This window comes from Mustela putorius, unplaced genomic scaffold, assembly GCF_011764305.1.
Source record: "Mustela putorius furo isolate JIRA1106 unplaced genomic scaffold, ASM1176430v1.1 tig00003869_pilon_pilon_pilon, whole genome shotgun sequence".
Taxonomy (NCBI): domain Eukaryota; kingdom Metazoa; phylum Chordata; class Mammalia; order Carnivora; family Mustelidae; genus Mustela; species Mustela putorius.
In genome coordinates this window covers 9,140,765-9,162,022 of record NW_025422021.1, presented here as the reverse complement: position 1 = coordinate 9,162,022, position 21,258 = coordinate 9,140,765, and the positions used below count along the sequence as shown (strand labels likewise).

The window sequence follows — 21,258 nt, the reverse complement described above, 5'->3', positions numbered from 1 at the left end:
ACCCTAGTCCAGTATGACCTTCTCTTAACTCATCGCATCTGCAAAGACACTATTTCTAAATAGGGATACATTCTGAGTTCCATGTGGACATATATTTTTGCAAGACAGTATTCAATCTAGTACAGACAGTGATAATAAAACTCAGAAAAGAACTGACCCACTCCATTTGCCCAAACAATTCTCAAGACCTCTGTTTACTATTCTGCAAACCCAACATCTGCTTCACTTATCTCAGGAGAGAGAACAAGGGCAGTCTTTTTGTCTCCAGTGCCTTGTCATCTCTTCAGTCCAGAGGGTCGAGATCAACATGGCTCTGGGGAGGCTGATAGCTGAGATCAAAGTGATTGTGCCTACGCTAAGTATATACAGCTGGATGCTGAAGTTCTCTGTGTATGTGAGTTTGGGTCCAGTCATGGCAATGACTTCCTCCTGTTTTCTACTGACCTGAGGAGCATCAGATGTGGATAAAGCTAGCAAAATCAGCAGAGAACCTGGAGATGTCTTGTCTACTGCTTGTGTCCTGGCTTCCCTTATCTTACATTCCGGCTGCCACCATGAGCAGGAGAAAGTGAAGATAGCTGAGTGGACTGTTGGGGTTTGTGGGGAATCTGCATATTGTTAAGAAACTTCCTGTAATCTTCAGACCTTGGGTTCTGGGTTGTGAGCATCAGGGGAGGACACGAAGTAGCTGTCACTTCTGAACCCTGTGCATAGCCAGACTTTCAGAAGGTCAGGATTTTCCTGGACTGGGATCTGAAGGCCATTTTGTGTTTTAGGGCTGTATATGAATTAGAGCTCTTGTCTCTTATCATTTCTAATTAAAAAAGACTTTTTGCAAATTTATTGTATCTTATAACATATTTTGGTTGAATTAAGGAAATGAACTCTCAATTTTATTTAATATGTTTATTAAAAACAGCTTTATTGAAATAAAAGTTCATACAATAAAGTACACATGTCTAAATTACACAATTTGGTGAATTTTGGCTTATGTATCACTTGTGAAGCCATGGTCACAATCCAGATAGCAAACCTACCCCTCACGCCTAAGTTCTCCAGTGCACCTTAATATCTACTTTGGTCACTACAGATTAGTTTGCATTTTTTGAGTTTCATATAAGTAGAATCATTTAGTAGGTAGTCTTTTGTGGATGCTGTTTTTGCTCAGCATAATTGTTTTGAGATTTACCAATGTAGTATGTAGCAACAGCTTCTATCTTTTTATTTCTGATTAGTATTCCATGGGGTGGGATATGCAGAATTAGTTTCTTCAAACATCCATCGGTGGACATCTGGGTTATTCCCAGCTTGGGGGCTGATACAAATAAAACTACTATGAATATACATGTAAAACATATAATAGACGACTATACCATAGGGAAAATAATTGCAAAATAGCAACAATATAGTGTGTATACCGAAGGACCCATACTCTTCTCACTTTTCCACAGAAGCTGGTCTGGCCAAAGTTACCTGTGAGTTCGTTATGGCTGAATCCAGGTAACCTGTGTTGGTGCTCATGTTACATTCCCTCCGTAGTCTTCGACTCCTGCAGCCCCCTCTACCCTCAGCTTCTGTCAGTTTATTGTCTCACTCTCCTGCAGCTAGTATGAACTCATTCCTTGTCTTCATGCTAGCACCTGTATGTGTGGGTGTTCTTTTTTACTGTCAATAATTCTCTTCTTTCATGTTTCAAACTTCTTGTCACTGATTGTTGTTTTCTTTTTCTTTTTCCCAGTCTGTGCTTGATGTTCATTGATAGCTGACTTTGAGATAAGATTTTAAAAATTCTTGCACCCTCCATGTCTATGGACCCTTATTTCTATGGTGTTGAAAATTAAAAAAAAAAAAAAAATAGAAAGCTGGCAATGTGACCACTGTTACCTTTGTTTTCTGAGAAAGCAGAAAGAAAATAGTGTTCTCTGGGGTTTCATTTTCAACTTGTTTTTCTTATGAGGCAACTTTCTCGAAACCATTTCATCTTCGTCATGGATTTAACAGACGTGTCTGCTAGAACTCCCAAGTTTGAATCTGCAGCGCAGCTCTGCAGACCCTCAGGCTTTATGATAGTTCTGTTTTTATCTGTCATTAAGATGTGTGTTGTTGAAAATTCACAACCAAGTATTGTTTTCTTTGTTCATGTGTTTATTTTTTATTTTTTTTAAAGATTTTATTTATTTATTTGTCATAGAGAGAGAAGCGAAAGCAAGCACAGGCAGACAGAGTGGCAGGCAGAGGCAGAGGGAGAAGCAGGCTCCCTGCCAAGCAAGGAGCCCGATGTGGGACTCGATCCCAGGACGCTGGGATCATGACCCGAGCTGAAGGCAACCGCTTAACCAACTGAGCCACCCAGGCGTCCCTGTTCATGTGTTTATTTTTAACCCTCACTGTTCATGTCAATATATGTTTAATCTACCCCTATTTTAACTATTTGCAAGAAATGATTTCTGTTCCTGTTTTTATCCTACTGCTTGATAAAAAAATCATGTTAACCTCTGACTTCCAGCCAGTTCAGCCATACCTTTTGAACTTAGGCCAGTTTGTTGTTTGATGGAATTATCTAATGGGAGTATCTCTTCAGTGTGTTTGCCTCTTTTTTTGACCAAGAAAAGTTTTGGACATAACTATTGGGTAGCATGTTTTACCCACTTTTTCCTATCATATGCATTTTACCTTTCAAGATGATTCTGAGACCATCCTCGAGGAAAGCTACAAGCAATTTCTGCATTTCTTTGGTTTTGGTTTGGATTGTTTTGCTTTTAGCCAAGTCTGCTGTCTTTAGCTGCAAAAAATTCTGGCAACTTTCCTTCAAAATGTGCATAATTGGATGTTGTTGTAAGAGTCACATTTCTGTATAGTTATAGCTCAGGATTTTCCCAGGCAAGATATAAAAAGGTTTGGGCTCATTTGTATCTCCACAATGATAAAACATGTATCTGAAATAGACATACGGACACATCTTATGCTTCTTAGATCTACCATTGTGTGTACCAGTAAATAATTGTCTGTGGCCTGAGTGTGCCAACATCTTCACTGTCAAGTTCATTGTGGAAAGTTTAAAGAGTGACATTAGGTACCATAGTCTTCAGTGATTCCTGATGTGTGTTTTTTTTTTTAATTTTTAAAATTTTTTTTATTAAAAGGTTTTATTTATTTATTTGACAGACAGATCACAAGTAGGCAGAGAGGGGGGTAGTGGGAAGCAGGTTCCCTGCTGAGCAGGGACCCCGATGTGGGGCTCCATCCCAGGACCCTGAGATCACGACCCGAGCCGAAGGCAGAGGCCCCAACCCACTGAGCCACCCAGGCGCCCCAGATTCCTGACGTTTTGATGGATGAATTTTTACTGACTTGGACAAAGTGTATGCACTGCTTGTGCACAGATGGGTCTAAATTTCTACCAGGTGAAATCTTGGAAGCTATTTCAGTCAGGGAGCTCATTCAGTCAAGGTCATTAGAGGATGAACGCAGCAACAGATAGTCATTCATACAGGAGATGCATTGTCATTTTAAGATGGAAAGAGGAAAAATACATCTATCATTAAAAAAAAAAAAACCTTAATTTTGATTGCTTTTGTTATGGAGACACTCACTAAAACAGAAAATGGAGCTATTTATAATCTCATGTTTGTAAACAAAACATTTTATTTATCACATTTTAAGCAATTCCAGTAGGAAGTTGCACTAGTTTGTGGAAGCCAGTAGATTTTTTACAGCCAAAAGGGGGAAAATAAAAGCTTCTATGGATTCATCAAGAAATCACACTTCCTGGAGTGAACACTCAGGCGGAAGAGTGCCAGCTGTATGCGCTGGTGACGATAGCATAATCAGTTCTCGCCAAAGACATTGCTCACTGTTTCTGCACTGCAGGGTTGATTCTGGGGATTCCCATATAACGTCAAAGTACCAAATGTGCAGTATTTTTACTGACATGTAAAAATTTTTATGAGCTACTGGTTTTCAGGAAGAAACTTGACGTTGGCCAAGATGGAAAGCCAGAAGTCGACTGCATATTCATGTGATAAGTTCTTTTAAAAAAATCAAATCTCAGAAATTTTAAAATTTTAAATGAATTTTTTAAATCCCAAAAATCTTTCAGGAAAATGTATGCTCTGAATAGAAGCTCTCTCTGTCCCATGGCTGCCCTTTCATTCTCAGGCAGTACTGGATATCACTAAGGATGAGTATATTTCCTGAGAAGCACAAACAGCAGTGGGGAAACACAGGCTTTGGATCTCTATTTCCACTTCCTGTGTGTGACTTCAAGGCAGTTGTCATGGGGCACCAATCTAGAAGAGGTTCTGAAACATCAGCAGAAATAAGAAGTGGAGAAAATTGAGCTTACCTAGGTTTCCCAGATGAAATGTAAGACACTCAATTAAATTTGAATTTCAGAAAAATGACAAATAATTTTAAAATATAAATATGTTCTGTTTCTTGCATTGGGACATAATTATACTAAAAATTATTCATTCTGTATCTGAAATTCAAATTTAAGTGGGTGTCCTGTTTTGTATTTGCAAAATCTGGCAACTCTAGACTTACCACACTCTTAATACAAAGGATGCTGTTTAGGACTGGTAGATGCACTATAATGAGGTGCTGAGAGAGTGGATTAGTAAGGTGCTCATGACTAACCACAGACAGTTTAACTCTCTTCTAAAGAAGGTGGAACTAATTAAATGCAGGCTTAGTTTTTGTTGGCATTATTCATGGTATGTATATGTACAGTCACTTAGTTTGGATGTAGGCTTGCATTTTCACTGAGTAGGATATGCAGAGCTGGGCCATGGCCGAGTTGCTTGAGGGAACACAGGAGTAGCTAAGGGTTGCCAATGCCTGGTCTTCCTGTATATTCCCCTATCCTGCTCTCAGCCTTTCTGCTAAGTAAACAGTGAACTAATATAGCCAGAGAAGGTCTGAAGTGGCCCCCAGTTGTCAGCTTGCCTGCGGCAGTCACACATCTCTGGTGGACCTGATTGAAAATAAGGTGGGTAGGAGTAGTCAGTGGACCAGGTTCTAGTTCTGGCTCCTTCTTCTGACTGAGAGATTGGGGGAAAGTTACTCAATACTTCCAGGCTCAGTTTTCCCATCCACAGGATAATAGTACCTACCTTAAAAGAGTATTGTGAGGATTAAATGAATTAATTTATGTAAAGCAAGTGCTGGCTTCTAATAACAGTACAATAAATGGCAGATGCTCTTTTTACTGTTATTTTCCAAAACAATGTGTGCCAGATTGTATTGAATTGTTTGCCTATGGTGTTATTGTTTGCCTTATTTGAATGTACCCATCTTGAGGAGAGTATCATGGTGACATACAATAGGCACTGGATGAATGCTAAGGTGAAGACTGTTACCATTTACTGTCACTCCCCCATTGGTTCCTGAACAATCACACTTGCAGACTTGGTCCCTTACGCCAAAACTTTTCAACTGAAGTGTTGGTCCTTCAGCCTGAGGAACTGATTCCCTCAGCCTTTGAGGTGGCCTAAGCATTAGCAGGTGGTTGGGGAACATTGATCTGTTTATCTCAGCCATTTTCTTTCTTTCTTTTTTTTTTTTTAATTTTTATTTATTTTTTAAATTTCTTTTCAGTGTTCCAGGATTCATTGCTTATGCACCACACCCAGTGCTTCATGCAATAAGTGCCCTCCATAATACCCACCACCAGGCTCACCTAACCTCCTGCCCTCCTCCCCTCCAAAACCCTCAGTTTGTTTCTCAGAGTCCACAGTCTCTCATGGTTCGTCTCTCCCTCCAATTTTCCCCAACTCCCTTCTCCTCTCCATCTCCCCATGTCCTCTGTGTTATTCCTTATGCTCCACAAATAAGCGAAAGCATATGATAATTAACTCTCTCTGCTTGACTTATTTCACTCAGCATAATCTCCTCCGGTCCCGTCCATGTTGATACAAAAGTTGGGTATTCGTCCTTTCTGATGGAGGCATAATATTCCATATTATGTATGGACCACATCTTCCTTATCCATTCGTTCGTTGAAGGGCATCTTGGTTCTTTCCACAGTTTGGTGACTGTGGCCATTGCTGCTATGAACATTGGGGTACATATGGCCCTTCTTTTCACTTCATCTGTATCTTTGGGGTAAATACCAAGTAGTGAAATTGCAGGGTCATAGGGAAGCTCTATTTTTAATTTCTTAAGGAATCTCCACACTGCTTTCCAAAGTGGCTGTACCAACTTGCATTCCCACCAACAATGTAAGAGGATTCCCCTTTCTCCACATCCTCTGCAACACACATTTACTGTCATGTTAATTTTGACCATTCTAACTGGTGTAAGCTGGTATCTCAATGTGGTTTTGATTTGAATCTCCCTGATGGCTCATGATGATGAACATTTTTTCATGTGTCTGTTAGCCATTTGTATGTCTTCTTTGGAGAAGTGTCTGTTCATCTCAGCCATTTTCTATGAGTGCCATGACTTTTAAAAAGGTTGGAAGTCTCTGTTAGGCTGTAGTGTAAAATGTTCAGTGGTTACAGAGTTATATATATATATATATATATAGATAGATAGATAGATATAGATATATAGTTTGGTACAACTTGTGAGAAGTAAAACAGGTTTTAGATTTTTGCTAGCTAGCCTGCTAGATAAAGATTGGAAAATATGCAGTAGATTGAGGCTGTTTGAGGAGGTTACAATTGTGGGTGAGTTTTCCCCCTAATATTTTTCCCAATGCATTTCTGTAATTAAGGGAGGAAATAAGTATTATTTTTAAAACTTTTTTATTTTTAGTGTTACTTTTGAAATGTTAATTTACATGTACCTTCATGTAAGTTGTTATAAAAAGTACAGTTGTTATATCATAAACAATAGAGTGGCCTAGGGTGAGGGTTAAATAAAAGTGTTCATTTAATCTATGAAGAAAAATGTGTTTCTCAAGGAAAAATAAAAAATGTTGTCCATTCAGGAGAAACTAATAACTGTTGAAATTTAGACACTGATACAAAGAGAATTTTTGAATTCAGTGACTAAAAAAAAAAAAATCAACATATTTAAAATGGACTAAAAAATCATTTCAAAATTCATTATAAAATGAATTTAATGAGTTAAGGATTCACTCAATACTACTGTGTTTGTTGAGTGACTATGTGAATAACCAAGCACCAATTGTGTGCCAGGCCTCTGCTAAGCAACCATTGTGTCAGATATGTGGTCCCTATTCCAAAACTGCCCATGGTCTGGGAGAAGAGTCAAGTTTATTTTTCTTACCAAAGCATTTTGTGTTTTTTGTTTATTTGTACTACTTGGATTATAAAGCCAGGATTACTAATTTGTCTTAAACACCTGCTTCCTGAATTTGTTCAGGAAATGAGCATATTTCCAACTCTTCCAGGAAATGTCGATAACCACCTTTTTATCTCTTTCTTGGATTAAACTCATTAAATTTACTTCCATTTGAATGTCTAGAGTGTTCTCCTTTCCATTTAGTATTCTTGGCCCACCCAGAAATGTAGTGTCACTTTTTGCACATTTACATTGCTTTTCAAAGATAATTTCTATTGGTGTGGCATTTTTTCCCCCAAAAAGTTTATTGGTGTCTGAAGATCTCAGATTTTTTACTGTAGATAATATATTAATACGAGAAGGAATCAATATTGTAAACAAGTGGTCATGCCACATGAGTAACAAACCATAATTACAAACACATATAGAAAAATTACTATTATAATCAAATAAAACCATAATAAAATGATCTGACACCTTCCATGATTTACATATCTGTACTTGGACAGCAGTGTAATTAGGGACAAATGGTTCATATGATGTTCAAGTAAATGACTATAATTAGGATTACTTTCATGCAGTTAAGCCATATTTTTAGTCATTCTGTGTACCCTTTCATCATCTTCACACGCCCACTGACACTTGCAGATGGGAAAAGACAAAGGTCTGGAATCTTACTCATACAGCTGGTGGGCCCTGTCATCCATCTTTCCCTGCCTTAGCCCTGAGAGTCCCTATGTCCTCTTGGTGTGTCCCCTCAGCTCTCAACCTCCCTTCTCCCAACGACAGTGTCTTTTCACTCAGAACTACATTCTGCTCTACTCTACCATCCTGGAGTGGTGGAATGAGGCAGCAGACACTTGAGAGCCAAAAGAATGAAGAATGCCTAGTTACATGGGGAGGGAGACAAATGGTGAGTGAGGAAGGAAGTGGACTGTGAATTATATAAATTTTCTGTGCTTCCCTGATATCTGGGAGAGCACCTGCAGAAAGGTCAAATGAGAGGTTGTCTAAGTTAAGTGCATGTATAACTTATTGTCCAAACTGGGATACTTTCGAGAGTGAATGGGGGAGTATTAACAATTTCACTGGGACCATAGGTATGAGCCATGATTGTCTCAGGGAAAACTGGACTTAGTGCCACACTATTTCTAAGTGGGCAATGGAGAGAGAAGAAGAGAATTACAGTTATTGTCACACATGAATGAACATGAAATATGGAGCTCTAGGGCTCTGTCCTAATTAGTCTCTATACCTTTTGTCCCTTTCTCTTCCAGTTCATTCCCTGTGAGAAGACAGATTTTCCAAATTATTGCTATAGTTTTTTCAGGGTCTTTAAAATCTCCACTGGTCCCCCATGGTTAGCAGAATAAAGTCTGTACCCTTACCAGCTGGCTTTCCAGCCCTGCCCCATAGGGTTCCAATCTTATTTCTCAGTTTTCTTCTTTGAGAAACCATTGGAGCTTCAAACCATTGAAACTACTGACAACTATTGACCTGTAATTTGTTACTCCATGTCTTTGCTCATGCTTTATCACCCTGTTGCCTGGAAACCTACCTTATGTTTTTACTTATACAATTTCTGTCCACTTCCCATGACCCAGTTCAATTTTCAGCTAAAATGCTGTGGAAAGCTGAGAACTGGAAGAAAAACATTCTCTGTGAAGCCTTCTCCACTCGCTCATGTCTTATCCAGCTCTCCATCCCCAGGAGTTTGTATATAGATATCTATGTACCTTTATATGGACCCACAAGACTGCTTTCATCCTTGCATTAGCATCATTTAGACAGAGGTCTTAGATCCCCTTATAGATCAGAAGTTGCTTTAGGGCATAATCAAAGTATCATTCTTCCTGTAATTCTCAAAAGCTTTGTACTTGGTCCACACACAGTGGACTTGTTGAATAAAAGAGGTTAGAGACTGAAATTCAGAATTCTAATAATGTTCTTTATCTTTGCTTGGGTGAAGAAAAGCTCTGAGACAAAGGTAATTCCTATTTTGCTTGCTCAGAGACTTGGGACTGGTGTGGGTGTGAGCATCTAATTCTTGCTGGCCCTGAGGAGTGGCTCCCTATTCCTTATAGGAGGACTAGAAGAGGTGGACCAGATTCTGGCATTTAGGAAGGCTGTTATGACCTCTCAAACTAGATCTATTTGTTAATCGTAGACAGTCACAGTATTCTGTTACTAAATGGACTATACATGACTGTCACAAGGCCTCTCTCTGATACAGGCATCAGTCTGCCACTGGCCCTTTGGGAACTCTGTCTGTAGGCATCTTATTGCCTGGATAGTCATAATCACTGGATGCAGTCATTCAAACTTACCTGAAATTATATGCAAGGGTGGCTTTCTTTTTATGAAACCAGCACTCTAGATAACAGCCTACCTGGTTTGGACTATTAATTCTGATCACTTTGGAAACCAAAATGACTAACACTATAAAGAAAGACTGTCAAATTGAATCTTCACCCCTGACTAATCTCTGCCATATGTCCTTGGCACAAATTGTGTTGCTGCCTGGGGCACTTCATCCTCTGCAGTGAGGCATGCTGGAAATTTGTATTGGTGAGGACTGCTCTTGCCATTTTACACTCTGAAAGGGTACCAGAACCTAGTTCCAAAAAGAATGAAATTCAAGGCATCAATTTTCCCTAGTATTCATGGGGTTGGAACTATAGATATAAGGTGTCTTAGATTTGGTGGGTATGACACAATTTTAGCTGACAGGACCCTATAGTACATAATCTTTAGTTTATAAGCCATAGCTATACCATATAGAAAACATTATTGCAACCAAATTCCTGAGTGTACTTTGACTTAGCCCTAGATCTAGAAGCCCCAGTCCTATTTGGTCAAGGTATTTAGATTCTAAGATGCAAAGTACCTGATTTATTTTTATTTATTATTTACTTGTTGGCTCTCTACATAATTTCTCTAGACTTTTCTAAAGATGGACAGAATCAGAGAGATAATTTAGCCTCATGGCTCCCTTTTGGATAGGAGGAAGCCAAAAGTAGAAAGGCTAAGTAACTGCTTGAGGTAGTACAGCTTGTTAGTGGTAATGCTTAATGTAAGTGACATGATAACACTTCTACCACATTCTTTTGGTCACAGAGTCAGTCTGGAGCTATTAGGAGGGCAAATAAGTCCCAATTCTTGATAGAGATAATGGCAAAGCATGTGTGGCCATCTTTAACATACCATACTTATAAAGTAGAAATTTTGCTTCATAACATTTCAGGCTCCTTAAAAATATTTTAATTGAAAAAAATTTCGGCTATTCTTTCTTCATTTTTTTTCTTTTCTATTTTCTCTCTTTTTTCTTTCTGAAACTTCAATTACATGCAGGTTAAACTCTTAATATTTTTCCACAGTTCAGTGAATCTCCATTTATTATTTTTTATCCTTTTTTCTCTCCGTGCTTTAATTGGGATAGTTTCTACAGCCTGCCTTAAGATTCACCATTTTGTTTTTCTGCAGTGCCCAATATACTCTTAAGCCCATTCAGTGAATTTTTTTCCTCCTTTCATATTTATAATGGTTGTTTCAAAGTCCTTGTTTGTTATTTTCACCATGTCTGGGTCATCTCTGGGTCTGTTTCTCTTGATGTTTTCTGCTTATGAGTTACTTTTTTGGTTTGTTTCTTTGCGTGTAGTGATTTCTGATTGTATGTTGGAGATTATGAGCTCTGATACTGAAAGTCTCAGATTCGTTACTTTATTTAAAGCCTTTTATTAAAGCTTATTTTTGAGCCTTGTTGGTCTAGATCTTGGGCTAGAATGGCTTTTTTGGAGTCTCAGTTGAATGTCCAGGCTGATCAGTGAGATCTGTCTACCCTAGCTGGCCAGAGCTGCTATCTCTCAGCACTGTGTAACCTCCAATATCCCCATTTGGCTTCTACTACCTAGGAACTATTGTCTACCAGGCCTCTCCATGAGTATTGACCTGCACATTTGCAGTTAATGACTCAAGAAGACCCCTATGCTGAATTTTGGAGCTCTTTCTATGAACAGCTCCCTTCTCTTTGGTTTACTGCACTGCAGATTCCAGCCACATCAGCATCCATCAATTCTGATTGTTGCCCCACCAGCCGCATGAGACTGCCATGCTCTAACTGGGTTCTCTTTCTTTGCCTGTATTCCAGAAAGTGACTCACGCAAAACCCCAGAGTTATTTTTTGGATTACCATTTGTATTCCCCTTCTTTCTGGTATCATAGTCATGTGTTACCATTATCCCAATACCTGAAAACCGTTGCTTCATGTCTTTTTTTTTTAACATTAAACATTATGTTGTTTACTGTGGGAAGGTTAGTCTGGCACCAGTTACTCTTCTTTTTATATTGAGACAGTTGTTTTTTTTTTTTTAAACAAATAAGACATTTATTTTATTTTTAAAAGTATAAATTGTCATTCTTTATCATGAAATGACTCATCTATAGCATCAAATATAGAGATGATTTTGCTAGTGAACTAAAGACACCTATAGAGTGGGGCGCCTGGGTGGCTCAGTCAGTTAAGCATCTGCCTTTGGCCCAGGTCACAATCCCAGGCTTCCAGAATCGAGCCCTGCATCAGGCTTTCTTTTTTTTTTTTTTTTTTTTTTTAAAGATTATTTATTTATTTATTTGACAGAGAGAGATGACAAGCAGGCAGTGAGGCAGGCAGAGAGAGAGGAGGAAGCAGGCTCCCCGCTGAGCAGAGAGCCCGATGTGGGGCTCGATCCCAGGACCCTGGGATCATGACCTGAGCCGAAGGCAGCGGCCCAACCCACTGAGCCACCCAGGCGCCCCTGCATCAGGCTTTCTGCTCAGCTGGGAGTCTTCTTCTCCCTCTGCCTTTCACCCTGTTCATGCTCTCTCTCTCAAATAAATAAATAAATAAAACAAATAAATAAAGACACCTACAGGGCTTTCTTTGTTGTCTTAAAACCCGTTAGTTTGGGGCACCTGGGTGGCTCAGTGGGTTAAAGCCTCTGCCTTCAGCTCCGGTCATGATCCTGGGGTCCTGGGATCAAGCCCCATATCAGGCTCTCTGCTCAGTGAGGAGCCTGCTTCCCCTTCTCTCTCTGCCTGCCTCTCTGCCTACTTGTGATCTCTGTCTGTCAAATAAATAAATAAAATCTTTAAAAAACAAAAACAAAGACAAAAAAACCCTGTTAGTTTTAGGTCAAAATGGTACGTATCTACCTTGACATGCTAAGTTCTTTGTTCTGTCTTGAGTTCTTTGCTGAAACCCCTGGAATTCTGTTATCTAGTCTTCCTTATGAGAACTGACCACTTAAGCCTTCAGAATCGCATCACCGATGTAGAGACCTGTCTTCATCCAATGGGTCTACATACCAGTTTTTTAATTTCTATCTACTATATATCAATTAAAGTAAAATATAGGCCCACTTCTCCTAATTTAAATATACTTATATCCATTACAAGTATTGTGGGGCAGGAGATATTAGGTACCACAACAGCCTGAGTTTCTCCATGCAAGAATAATAAATGCCCTTGAGTTGTTGGTGCTATATTGTGTATTCTAGTTTAGAGCAATTTTGAATTTGGGCCTAATTCAGTGGACTTCTCTGAGAGCATCTTGCTTGAAAATGATATCTGTTCTCTTTGTTTCTGGGATATAGCTTGAGAACTGCCTTATTTCCATTTCCCATGTAGCTTTTACCTTCAGAAAAGGCTGAGTAATATTACATTTGTGAATATTTAGGTTTCCTTAATTGGTCATGAAAATTAGCAGGGGCTCACATGAAGAAAAATATAAATGGATCCTCTAAGAAATCTTCATGTGTACATAGGCTGTTATTGAAGTGGTTCTTTGTGTTTTCTTTCACTGAGAACACCAGCAGTCTGAGGACTTATTTTTACTCTGATCTGCTAAGTGTGGTAGAAAACAGCAAAAGCTTTGTGAAACAGATAGTTTCTTATCCAAAAAGTGATCTTATTACCTTTAAAATAGTATTAACTTTTAATAATAATCCACTCACATGTACAAATACAAAAAGCACAAAAGTATATTTATTTTTCAGCAATGTTCATTGGGCAGCTACTCTATACTAGATACTGTTCAAGGTACTGGAGCTATAGCAGTAATCCAAACAGAAAAAAAACCCTGCCTTCCTGGAGCTTACATTCTAGTGGAGACAATCACCCAAATAAATAATTTTTGTTACTATGTTAACAAAATAAATAATTTTGTTACTATGTTAGGAAGTGTCCAGTGCTATAGAAAAAAAAGAATCTTGGGTCAGGTATTATAGAAAAAAAAGAAAGTGGGTCAGGAACTGCCAAGAGAGCTGAGTTAAGGTGGGCAGCCAGGGCCGACTCACTGAGAAGAGAATTGGTACTCAGGCTGGCAGTAGGTGAGAGGTGAGTCACACCAGGATCTGGGGACAGAGCAACCTGGCAGAAGGAATAGCCATTGCTAAAGCTCTGAGGTGGCCCATGGCCTTCAAGGTGCAGGAAAAACACACACCTGTGGGTCTGGAGAAGAGATTTAAGGGGAGTAGTTGAAGAGGAGGTTTCAAAGGAAAGAGGTATCAAGCTTGGGGGCCAGACTATTCACTATTGTAGTACCATACCCACTTCTCTTTTAAAGCCAGAGATTTCCAAACAGCTGACCCAGCAAGGGGAGGTGTTTTCAAAACTCCCTGCTAAATAAAATATTTTAAAAGTGGGGAGGCAACGCCTGAGCGGCCCAGTTGGTTAGGCATCTGCCTTCCACTCAGGTTAGGATCCTGGGATTGAGCCCCTTCCTTGGGCTCCCTGATTGTTAGGGAGCTTCCTTCTCCCAGTCCTCCCTACTTATGCTCTCTGTCTCTTTCTCTCTGCCTCTCAAATAAATAAATAAATCTTTAAAAAAAATCTTTTAAAAAACCCTCCCTGCTAAATCTTTAAAAACAAAACAAAACAAAACCTCCCTGCTAAAAATGTGCTTCTCTCCATTGCTTCTCCTGGGCTTTGTATCCTGTGCCTCAGGCCGGTTGGGAGCGATGAAAGATTGAGAATCATTCTTCTTAGGTAAACTAAAGTCCTCCTAGCCTCTGACCCCATCCTCCATATTCTTCCTTTCTTTCTGCTTCAAGGGTGTCCTTCTAGTTGCCCAGAAATAGAGAGCACTAAGATAGGAAGTTTATCAGAAGGCTCTGATTCAAGAGATTCCTATTTTCTAATCCTCATGACCCAAAGCCCCGAGAGCGCTCCAAATATTTAATTATACCAGTGGCAGTTTTCTGAACAGAGTTGTCTCAAATTTGAGTATAGCATTAGGTATGTGGAGTGATTTTTGAGAGCCCTGCTTATTATGGTGACAATTACATAGAAGAAAAAAAGTCATCAGTTCAAACTTACCTGGAAAGTATTTTAAAGAAGCATTAGTTATCTGAGTCATGCTAGAAGCCATTTAAAAAATTTAAGTAGCCAAAAGAAATTATTTTTAACTTAATGCTGGTAGAGCAGGTGTATTGCTTAGGGAAAATTATGAAAACTTTATGTGCTTTTTGGGGTCCAGTAGGCAATTTGGCTGGGGTCCTGGACCTCCGGCTGGGGGTGTGTTGTAGAGAGACTTGGGCCCAGCATGAAGATCCTGTACTGAGTTTAGATGCTCAGGTACCATCAGAGAAAATGTTTTAAAAGGGTCTGTTACAAGTGGACAAGCCTGTACTTTGATTTTATATTTTCATTTTAATTGTAATAAGACAAATGGCAGCACACTGAGCCTCATCTAAAAGGTTTCTCTCTTTCCCTTCTCACTAACAGCAGCAGGGTGGGCATTATTCAGATGTTAGCGGGGCTGTCTCTGCCCTCTGCCTGAAGGCAGGCTCTTTCAACTGTCTGAATAGTCCCGGGCCCCAGACCTGGCATCTCACACCATGGGACAGATGACAGCGTGGTCGTCTGTGAAAGCGAGGTGGCGGTATTCTGACCCCTCCTCTTTCTCTGCTAGGGCCAAAATGGTAGTCCAGAGAGACCTGCAGGCACAACTCTCTTCTTTGGGACACCAAGGGGGCAGTTTTCACTTTATTCTTTCATAAAGACATAAAAGCAAGCAGGCCTGATTTCTAGCCAGGGAAGCACGAAGGCCAGGAATATGCAGACTTCACGTGCTCTGCTCCCTGACGGCGGATGTGCGGGCCATATTTTGGAAGGGTCACAGAGGTCTTGGTGTGCCTTGTGACAGTCAGTCTTAGCTGTGAGGATAAAAAGCTGTAGTTGCTCCTGGGTCTCAGGATCCATCAAGGGGATTTGTTTGAGAGTCACCCTGAACACGGGCTGAATCAGGAGCCTAGAGAGGATTTCGGCCATTGATTGAGTCAAGGGGTGTGTGCGTGTGTGTGTGTGTGTGTGTGTGTGTGTGTGTGTTTAAAGAAAAAGACATTTTCACGGGTACTTGTTAAAGATGGTAAGCAGACTCTATACAGGACAATAGGATTTTACAGTTGGAGTGAGAGATTAGGTTCTACTCTGAGTATAGCTCAGGATACAAGAAGCGGGGCAGGGGGTGGTCAGGGGGTAGAACATAACTAAGAGGAAACATCAGGTGTAAGGGGGGGATTGGGCCAAACTGACCTAACAGGATTCTTGCTGAAGACAAGGTTGATCAGATATCACCTGGGGGATGTGGCAGGATGAGAAACCAGAGCCTATGTCAAAGTGGTCAGATATGGAGGGTGGGAGGTTCTGTTGTTCCATGAACTTAGCAGGGTTCTTACTAAAACTGCATTTCATAAGGAAGGGCACAGATGGACCTAAGAAAAGATTCAGAAGTCTAAGTAAATTTGGTCAACAAACAATCCTTGTAAGCATGTATGTGTGTGTTTATGTATGTGTATGTGCACATTTGTGTGTGTGTATCTCTGTGTGTATGCATCTCTGTATGTTTGTGTCCCTGTGTGTATGTGCCTCTGTGTGTGTGTGTGTTGTGTGTGTGTGTGTGTGTGTGGTGAGGGGTTGGTGAGTAAGAAACTCATAGGGAGAAGAGTCATTCAGCCGATCTCCAGGGGGAGGAGCTGTAGCTATACACTACATTTTTAGGACTAAATGAACAGTGATGGGTCTGTAGTCATAAAAAGACAAATTTAGGAAAGGACTGATTTTAGGAAGAATATACAATAATGCCTGCATTAAGTCTTTGTAGAGCTTTTGTCCTTCAATGATGTCTTTTCAAGCTATCACTTCTTAAGTGATGTTCCTCTTCAGAATTCCCATTCCCTTCTTTCCTATTTTAATTGTGTTTCTTATCACGTTTCACCTTGGTAATTGATGTATGTGTACAAATCTTCCTAATTCAATTTTAACTTCCTTGGGGCAAGGGTCAATGCCTTGAGCGCCTTATTCTCCTCTCATATACTAAGTAAATATTTGCAGATTGAATGTATTTTCAACAACTTCTTTCTGAATTTTGTTGACATTGTCAGTGAAATTTGTAATTAGTAAAGAGTAAACCTTTCAGTATTCTAAGTGGTTAATAATCATATAATTAAAATTATAACATGATGAGTGGTAAACATCTTGAGTTTCCAAGACTTTTTTTTTTTTTTAAAGATTTTATTTATTTATTTGACAGAGAGAAATTACAAGTACACTGAGAGGCAGGCAGAGAGAGAGAGAGAGAAGGAAGCAGGCTCCCTGCTGAGCAGAGAGCCCGATGCGGGACTCGATCCCAGGACCCTGAGATCATGACCTGAGCCGAAGGCAGCGGCTTAACCCACTGAGCCACCCAGGCGCCCCTAGTTTCCAAGACTTTTGATATATCCGTGTTATCATCGGCAGTATAAATACACATGATTTTAGTATACTAATACTCATCTCACCTCCATCTCAAATGTTTTTGCTGGTAAAATACCGTTCATAATACCTGCTTCATCTGACGGGGCTGTGATGATGAAAATTTTCAAAGCCCTTTGGAAAGTAAATTGTGTTACAAAAAGATAAGATTGTCAATCACAAGGTGTTTGAGATCCTATGGTTGTTATAATAAGAGAGAAAAAGAAAAACACACATGCACATCTATCTATAAAGGCTTCAAAAGGCATATGAGAATAATAGTACATGTTTTTAAGTACTTTATTCCTTGTTTTCATTAAATACTTTTTTTTAAAGGTCTTTGAGACTAATAATGATAATGATGAAGATGATGATACTAATAATAATGATAGCTTCTGCAGCATTTTATAATTTATAAAATTATAATATTTTGGTGTTATCTTGGATTTAACAGTTTATTAGGAGAGAGGACCTGCTCTTTATAACCCAAAGTTACTGTTAAAACAAAATGAGTCAAAACCAACAACGAAGTCATTTTAATGCAAATGAATTTAACATTACACCCAATGTTCTGAAATACATGTACTGATTTTCACAAAACATCTGGAAATTTAAAAAAAAATGCAAGTAAAGTATTTGAGGAAAGAAAGCATTCCATACATTCCCACCAGATGACAATACTACTCAAGTACATTAGTGTTTCTTGGCTGAGCCTTCTGCTTATGAGAGTGGGAAGGCAGCTGGGTAGAGAGCAGTTCTGCGTGTGTCTCACCCATTCCCTCCTCTCTTCCCACGCTTTGCATGCCCACCATTCTGATTGCTGGGTGTTGGAATCTGCTCTCCTGGAGGTCTCCCAGACCTTCTGCAAGTGTTAGCACTGAGGGTTTTACTTAGCAGATTGACAAGGAGTTGGCCTTCCACATGACAAGGGGTTTACCAATATTGATTATCACATTGCCAAACAATAGAAGTCATTTAAGGGGAGATGTTTTTGCTGATTTTATGGTTATTGCACATTTTTTCTCAAATGTCTATGTGTTATTATTTTGTACTTTAATTAGTGCCTAGATAATCCTAAATTGACTGTATTAATATTCAAGAGCATATTAAGCTTTCACACTGCCTAATGAACGCAGGCAGCACTGGGAATCCAGAACATTTACTATCCCTTGCACGCCCAACTTCAGTAGTTCCCAGGTGTGCCTTTTCTGTGCCATAAAATAAGGTCCAGATCAGAATATAATGGGCACCCTCATTACAGTACTTACCATACAGTATTCCAATTTTGGTTACATGACTCCCTCCCCCAGTGGATTGTGAGCTTCTTGCGGATAGGGTTGTATCTTGGTTACACTTGTTCTTCCAGGGAAAGGTATCTAATATACAGTAGGAAAGCAATAAGCAAATGTGCAAACATAAAAGGATGTGTTTGGTGGAGAGTCATTTAAAATTCCATAGGTTTTGATAATTCATACTGCATTGTGAAGTCTTATTTATTTGAATGCCATTAATTTGAAAGTTAGATGTAATAAAATGTTTTATGTTAAAACCACTCCTCTCAAGATCATAAATACATTCTAAGGAAAATGATATTTTTTGATACTGCTAAATAGACATTATTAACCTTTATAATTTATCAGTACTTAACATAATTACATTTTAATAGAAATATTTTTAGTTGTGCCTTTTGCTAACTTAGATGGGTTAACATCTGTCTCACCTTGCCATTGGATTTAGGAAGTTTTCAATGACAGATTGAAATTCATTCTGGAAGAATCAAAGAACCACAGAAGAAAAATACCAAAGCTAAGTAGGAAAACAGTGGATCAGTGGTTTATAAAAGATGAGAACCAAATAGTATATCCCAAGTGAATGAATAAATGAATTACAGTATCTCCAAGAAGACAAAATTTACATGCATAAAATGTGAACTATTAACATCATGAAATAAGAGGCCAAGAAGCAATGTTATCTATTGGATTTCAGAGAAGAGAGACAAGGTTGTAAGGAAGAGCTCCATGAAGGAAGTGAACCCTAAACTGGGCTTAAGGAAATGAATCAAAGTGAGAAAATAACTTCCTATCTGCATTGTTTCTTTATTGCGGTGGAACGCACAAACTTAGTGGCTCAGAACAGCATACTTTTATTATTATCTGGCCATTTCCACGGGGCAGGATCCAGGACATGCTTAACTGAATCCTCTGCTCAGGGTCTTAAAGGCTGAAATCAAGGTGCTGACTTGGTGGTGTTCTTTCCAGGGCTTGGGGACATCTTTTACGCACACATATTGTTGCTAGAATTCAGTTCCTTGCAGCTGTAGGGTGGAGTTCCCTGTTTTCTTGCTGGCTGCCAGCCAGCGTCCTCCCATATTCTTCACCTTGCCATTCTCCTCCAACATGGCTGCTTCCTTCCTGCAAGCCACCAGCAAAAGAAGCCCCCACTTCCTCCACCCTCTTTCAAATGATCCACTTGATTCCGTCAGGCCCAATGGGAAAAATCTCCCACTGATTAGAGAGCTTCATTATATTTGCAAAATCTCTTTACTTTTGCCATTTATCATAACAGAATCACGGGAGTGAGAGCTTTACACTTTTGCCATGCTCTGTTGACCACAAGCTAATTACAGCTCCTGCCCACACTCAGGGGGATTGTACAAGGAGGTAGGTCACGAGGGGTCACCCTACATTCCTGTCTACCACACTGTCTTCTTCTGTAAATGACTCTTATTTGAACATTTTTCAAAAGTGAGGTGTGTATGGTTTTTTTTTTTTTTGTTTTTTTGTTTTTTGTTTTTTAAGATTTAAAAAGACTGGGCTCTGGGTGTCACATGCCAGGCTAAGCAAAAGAACTTCTTGAACTTGGAGCTTATACTTAGTTCTACTTGGGGGACCAGCTGTACACAGTTATTAAGGAAATGGAAACCATCCTAGAGTGAGTTATAATTAGAGAAGCCCACATCATCATTTTAAAAGCAAGAGCTTCCTAACTGATCTCTTACCTGCTGGTCTTTACTCCCTCACATCTGCCTTGACTTGTCAAGATGATCTTTTCAAATGCACATCCAACCCCGCCATTATCCTTCTTAAAATACCTGTCCTGGCTACTAGATGGAACCAAGCTCTCCAGCCTCCTAGGAAGGGGCTGCCATGTTGTTCAGCTTCATGTCCCACCCAGCACCAGCTCCATGTGCCCTTCATGCACACTCAGCTGGGGCAGTAGCAGAAGATGCTCAGAGAGGGGGATGGATTTGAAAGGCATTGAGCTGGTAGAATTACCTGGATGTGTGGGGGTGAGGATGAGTAGCCCCATGCATGCCAAGAGGAGTGCATGTGCAGTAGCAAATGTAGGAGAGAAGAAGAGTTAGTTTGAGATCACCCTATAACACCACCACACACCAACGACTTGTTGCAGGCATGACCCTCTACTGGGTACTGTTAGATCTGTAAAGAAGTGCCAAGCATGACCTCTGCAGAGAGGAGAATCCATGTGGCATTAGGAAATTATGGATTCACAAGAGAAGAGGGACAACAGAAGGATTCCCACCAGTGGTAGATTACAGAAGTGGAATAGTAAAGATGTTAGTTCATAGCTGAATGCAGTTTTCTGCATTCCACGAAGTACCCAGTAAAAGCAATGACAGATAAAACATTGCTTTTCATTGTTTTTGAGGCTTAAATGTGTAAACAGTGGATGACATCATTAGGACCTAATTTGGGGCAGCTTAAAGAAAGTATCAGGAAGAGAGGTTTCAAAGCTGTTCTGGTTATTTCAAATTAAGTTTGTCTTTTCAAGTGTCTTTGGTCACTTGACCTTACACAATCTGGTTATGAATCTTGAAGTTCTTTTGTGCTTGTTTTGGACTGTATGAAAGTACCTAAGTTTTTCTTCTGCTGCTTTCTATTTCTTCTGAGGGATGTTGGCCCCAAAATGTGCTTTCCTGTCCTGGTCTGCCTTCCTGATATGAGGCCACATTCTAGGGAGAATGCACAGAATGGGATGCTTGTTTTCTTCTTAACAGAAGATAGATTCTGATCTCCACTTGTCTTTTCTCCTCTGTAACTAAGTGGAATCCACCCTACCAATGCCACGTCCATTTCCAGCTCATCTGATTCTTGTGTTCCTCCCATGGTTGTTTGAATGCTGTCATTGCTTTGGGCCTGCAGGCTAGTGCCAGTGCTGCTGTGGCAGCAGCCTGTGGAGGGCACACAGCTGCTTGCTGTGACTGGGTGTGACTCCCTG

The 21,258-nt window shown here is 39.7% G+C and overlaps 1 protein-coding gene across 5 annotated transcripts in view; it reads left to right on the top strand.

The window, feature by feature from the left end:
- The window catches only part of RAPGEF4 (Rap guanine nucleotide exchange factor 4), a 291,090-nt gene that overhangs the window by 33,688 nt on the left and 236,144 nt on the right, over positions 1–21,258 (top strand). Inside the window, exon 2 of one of the 5 annotated variants that reach the window (XM_013052072.2) lies at positions 1,452–1,500. The exons of the other annotated variants lie outside the window; for them this stretch is intronic. Within the exon in view, the coding sequence (XP_012907526.1) occupies positions 1,487–1,500 (14 nt within the window). The 5' untranslated portion in view covers positions 1,452–1,486. The remainder of the gene's footprint in view (positions 1–1,451; positions 1,501–21,258) is intronic. 5 annotated transcript variants of the gene reach the window in all.